Source organism: Babylonia areolata, chromosome 10 (genome assembly GCF_041734735.1).
Source record: "Babylonia areolata isolate BAREFJ2019XMU chromosome 10, ASM4173473v1, whole genome shotgun sequence".
Taxonomy (NCBI): Eukaryota; Metazoa; Mollusca; class Gastropoda; order Neogastropoda; family Buccinidae; genus Babylonia; species Babylonia areolata.
The window spans coordinates 26,752,650-26,758,023 of NC_134885.1; the positions used below are offsets into that span (position 1 = coordinate 26,752,650).

A 5,374-nucleotide genomic window follows, 5' to 3' on the forward strand; every position below is an offset into this window, starting at 1 on the left:
TGGTATACGTGGCAGATTACTGGATTTCTTTCAGGAAAATGTCACGTCGATTCCAGACAGAAGTATTACAGGGTTAAAAATACAATTTACAATTAGTTCCTCTATTTGTTTTCTAGCATACATAAATGACATAGTTACAGATATTGAAAAAGTTATAAAACTGTTTGCTGATGATACCAGTTTGTAATTGGCTTTTTCATATCTAGATATACGAGCAGAAATATGTGTGTGTGTGTGATAGAGTGTGTGTGTGTATGTGTGTATGGGGGTTAGGGGGTGCACGGGAGGGGTAGTACTTCTAGAAGGGGGGCTTGTCACGCTCTTCCAGGAGTGGTTCGTCCTCTATTGGTCCCCACCGGCACCCAGCTCTCACCTATTGGTCCTAGAAGCTGCTAGCATGCGGCAGCGCCCAACCCCGGGCAACGGCTTTGACAGGCTGGCTAAACTAGGTGAGGGTAGCCGACGGGTCTCAAACCCTCGGTGAGTTAGGGCTTGTCTACCCAAGCATGTGAAAACTGGATCTGGCGGACTCTGCGGAAGAAACCTTCATGGTTCAACGGAGAGGAAGGCGGTTGCAGCAGAGCACTGTGGAGTGCTGAGGGCAAGATGAGGCACATAGGACATCCTGGTCATCCACTGCATCCGTTTCCATCTCCAGTCGTCTTGACCTCGTCTTGCCACTGGATACAGACGGTCTCGGACAAGAGAGTGAGGTCGACGGTGCGCAACTCCTCCTCATCGCGCAAGTCATCAGTCATCCTTCATCCCATACCATCATTTTCCCCAAGCCCTGTGGTGACAGGCGAGCGACGAAGCGACAGGTGTGGGTACACTGGCAGTCGTAGCCGCGGACCTGCAAACAGGCGGCTCAGGCCATAGGGTCGTTTTTCACCGACTGGAGCAGCGGTGGAGATCGGCAGCCCCCTGAGCGACTGAGCAGCCCTCTTCAGGACAGCACTGCTCACCTCCATGGCATGAGGAAGGGGCTAGAAAAGGTGCCCTAAACATTGCCTGCTCCACACCACCCTAGTCAGCATACCGCGGCTGACGGGGACCCTTTTCCAGCGGTCGACACAAAGGAAAGAAAGAAGAAAACAAGGAGCACCCCATTGACCATTGCCACATGGAACGTGCGTACGCTTCTGGACAGAAGTGACTCAGACAGACCACAGAGACGCACAGCACTCATTGCGAGTGAACTAGCCAGGTACAACATCGACATCGCTGCCTTAAGTGAGACCAGACTGGCAGAAGAAGGCGAACTCTGTGAGCGAGGCGCAGGCTACACCTTCTTTTGGAGTGGTTGCGGACCTGAAGAGAGACGTGAGGCTGGAGTTGGCTTTGCAGTGAAGACAAGCCTCGTTGGCAAGCTGGCTGGCCCCCCAAAAGGAGTGAACGATCGCCTGATGACGATGAAACTCCCTTCATGCAACGGGAAGAAGTTTACCACCATTGTCAGCGCCTATGCGCTCACCATGACCAACCCGGATGAGATCAAGGACAAGTTTTACGAGGACCTGAACGCTGTCATCACCGCTGTTCCCAACGCAGACAAGCTCATCATTCTTGGTGACTTTAATGCGAGATTTGGCTGTGACAGCACCTCCTGGAAAGGCGTGATTGGGAAGCATGGGGTTGGCAACTTTAACAGCAATGGTCAACTCCTTCTCCAAACATGTGCCGAGCACGACCTTCTTATCACAAACACCGTCTTCTGCCTCACTACTCGTAACAGGACATCATGGATGCATCCTCGCTCTGGGCATTGGCATCTCATCGACTTTGTCATCGTCAGGAAGAGGGTCAGGCAGGACGTACGAGTCACGAGGGCCATGTGCGGCGCCGAGTGCTGGACAGACCACCGCCTTATCGTCTCCAAACTCAACCTCCGCATCCAGCCCAAGAGACGGCCTCAGGGCATGAAAGCACCCAAACGCCTGAATGTCAGCAAGCTGGAGCTAGGCAACATCAAGCAGACCTTTGCTGACACCCTGGAGGAACGCCTTGAGTCCACCGTGCTGGACAACCAGAATGTGGAGGCAGCATGGGGTGCACTGCATGAGACGGGTGTACAACACTGCCATGGAGTGCCTGGGGCCTTCTGCCAGGAAGCACAAAGACTGGTTTGATGAGAACTGCACTGAGATCAAGCAGCTGCTGGAAGACAAACGCCAAGCCTACAGAGCCCACATTGAAGATCCCAAGTCACAGTCAAAGAAAGACATACTGAAGAGCACACGCAGCACCATCCAGCTGAATGCGGTAGATGCAGGATTCCTAGTTGAGCAACAAAGCTGATGAGATTCAGGGGTTTGCAGACAGGAACGACATGAAGAACTTCTATAACCGCCTGAAAGAAGTCTACGGTCCCACAACCTCCGGATCTGCTCCACTCCTCAGTGCTGATGGTCCTACCCTAATCACTGACAAGGACGGGATCCTTGAGAGATGGGCTGAACACTTTGAGAGCGTACTGAACCGCCCTTCCACCATCAATGATGAAGTAATCGACCGACTTCCCCTGGTCAGTGAGTCGTTGGATGCCATTCCAACTTTGGAGGAGACCCAGAAAGCTATCCGTCTGCTATCCAATGGTAAAGCCCATGGCGCTGACTGAGAAGCTTCATCAGCTGTTCCAGCTCATCTGGCAGCATGAGGCAGTTCCACAGAACTTCAAAGACGCTTCCATCATACACCTATATATACAAGCGCAAAGGAAATCGTCAGGCCTGTGACAACCATCGTGGAATATCCCTGCTGTCTGTTGCAGGCAAGACTCTGGCCAGAGTGCTACTCAACCGTCTCATAGTGCACCGTGAGCAAAGTCTCCTACCAGAGAGCCAGTGTGGCTTCCGGAAAGAATGCGGGACTATCAACATGGTGTTTGCTGCCAGGCAGCTCCAGGAGAAGTGTCAGGAACAGAACGCCGACCTTTACTCCACGTATGTCGATCTGACCAAGGCCTTCGATACTGTTAGCAGAGATGGCCTTTGGAGAATCATGGCGAAGTACGGATGTCCCAGAAAGTTCATCACCATCATACGGCAACTACACGATGGGATGCTGGCCCGAGTCCAAGACAACGGAGAGACTTCAGAACCATTCCCTGTCTCCAACGGAGTCAAGCAAGGGTGTGTTCTTGCCCCCACCCTGTTCAATCTCATGTTTTCAGCCATGCTGACAGATGCCTTCAGAGACGCTGACGTAGGCATTGGCATCAGGTACAGCACAGATGGCTCACTCTTCAACCTCAGGAGGCTTCAAGCTAAAACCAAGGTGAGGACAGACACCGTCAACGACTTCCTGTTTGCTGATGACTGCGCTCTCAACGCTGCCTCCGAAGCTGACATGCAACATAGCGTCGACAAGTTCTCTGCTGCCTGTGACAACTTTGGCCTCACAATCAGCACAAAGAAGACTGAGGTGATGCACCAGCCAGCTCCAGGAAAGCCTTACGTTGAACCAAACATCTTCATCAACGGGCAACGACTGAACGCGGTGGACAAGTTCACATACAGTACACTCTCTCGCACAGTTGTCATCGACGACGAGGTGAATGCCAGACTCGCCAAAGCCAGCGCTGCCTTCGGCAGACTCCATAAGAACGTTTGGAACAGGAGAGGCATCACCCTGGAGACGAAGCTCAAAGTATACAAGGCCGTAGTTCTCACCACACTGCTCTATGGATGTGAATCATGTACGGTCTACAAACGCCACGCCAAAAAGCTGAACCACTTCCACACCACCAGCCTCAGAAAACTTCTCGGCATAAAGTGGCAAGAGAAGATCCCTGACACAGAGGTGCTCACTCGTGCAAACTTGCCCAGCATCTACACCATCTTGATGCAGGCACAGCTGCGCTGGGCAGGCCATGTAGTTCGCATGCCAGACCACCGGCTCCCCAAGAAACTGCTGTACGGCGAACTCCAACATGGCAAGCGCTCCCATGGAGGCCAAAAGAAGCGCTTCAAAGACACTCTGAAAGCTTCTCTGAAGGCCTTCAACATCAGCCACGACACACAGGAGCTGAATGCAATGGACAGACCAAAGTGGCTTTCAACTGTCCACAAAGGCGCCAAATCCTGTGAGGCCAACAGAATCGCTGCAGCAGAGCAACGCAGACAGGCCAGGAAAAGCAGTGCCAGCAAGTCCCCGACAGCCGCCACCATCCCCTGTCCACACTACATCAGAACCTTCCGGGAGTGAATTGGCCTGACCAGTCATCTGCGCACCCACAGAGCCCAACCCACCCATCCCCAGGATGACTAGATGGTCCTCGTCGATCCCGACGGACGAACCACACGTATGTGTGTATAAGTGTGTGTGTGTGTGTGTTTTAGTGTGTGTGTGTGTGTGTGTGTGTGTGTTGACTGAGGAAGGCCCCAGGAGCCTTCTTTTTCTTCGTTCGTGGGTTGTGACTGCAACGTTCACTCCAAAACACGAGCGGGCTTATGGTGGCACTGACAAGGATGTCACTTCCATAGCAGGCAAAGCTAGAGCAGCCTTCATCATCCTCATGAACATCTGGTCCTCCAAAGAAATAGCCAAACAACAAATAATACGCATCTTCAATTCCAACGCGAAGTCCATCCTTCTCTACAGATCGGAGACTTGAAGAATGACCAAAAGGATGCTACAGAAAAACCAGACCTTTATCAACAGTTGTCAGAGGCGCAGTTTTAGGATCCGTTGGCAAAGGGGGACAGGAGCCAGTGGAAAAACAGATCCTGAGACGAAAATGGGGATGGATTTACCGTACCTTGAGAAAATCGCCACCCAGCACTACACGCCAGGCCCTTACCTGAAACCCCCAAGGGAAGAAGGAAGAGAGGACGGCCCAAAAACAGCTGGAGGCGAGGACGCTGAAGCAGAACTGAAGAGGCTGGGATTCAGTTGGAGGAATGCAGAAAGGACACCAAAGAGTTGAGTTCTGTGGAGAAACGTCGCTGATGGCCTCTGCTTCACAGGGAGCAAAGGGCCTAAGTAAGTAGTAAGTATGTATGCAATCTTCCTCCGTTTTCGGAAGGGGAAGGGGTGGGGGATGAGGAGGCGGGGTACATGCAGGCTATGTTCTTGTCTCCATAACCCACCGAACGCTGACATGGATTACGGGATCTTTAACGCGCGAATTTGGTCTGCTGCATGCGAAAAGACACAAAGGGGATTCAGGCACTAGGCAGGTCTACACACCTGTTGACAAAAAATCTCCACCCTTACCCACCTGGCGCCGTGACGGAAAATCGAACCCGGGACCCTCAGATTGAAATTTCAACGTTGTGATTAACCACTCGGCTGTTGCGCCCGTCGAGCCGAGGAGTCGAAACGCGGTGTCACATACAACACAAGCAAGTCCCTTGACTCTTACCGAGGAGGA

The 5,374-nt window shown here is 52.4% G+C and overlaps 1 protein-coding gene across 1 annotated transcript in view; it reads right to left on the reverse strand.

Annotated features, from left to right (window-relative positions):
• Positions 1-5,182: 5,182 nt before the first annotated feature.
• Positions 5,183-5,374, reverse strand: part of LOC143286323 (atrial natriuretic peptide receptor 3-like) — a 7,104-nt gene continuing 6,912 nt past the window's right edge. The window contains exon 4 of the mRNA XM_076593864.1: positions 5,183-5,190. Within this exon, the coding sequence (XP_076449979.1) occupies positions 5,183-5,190 (8 nt within the window). The remainder of the gene's footprint in view (positions 5,191-5,374) is intronic.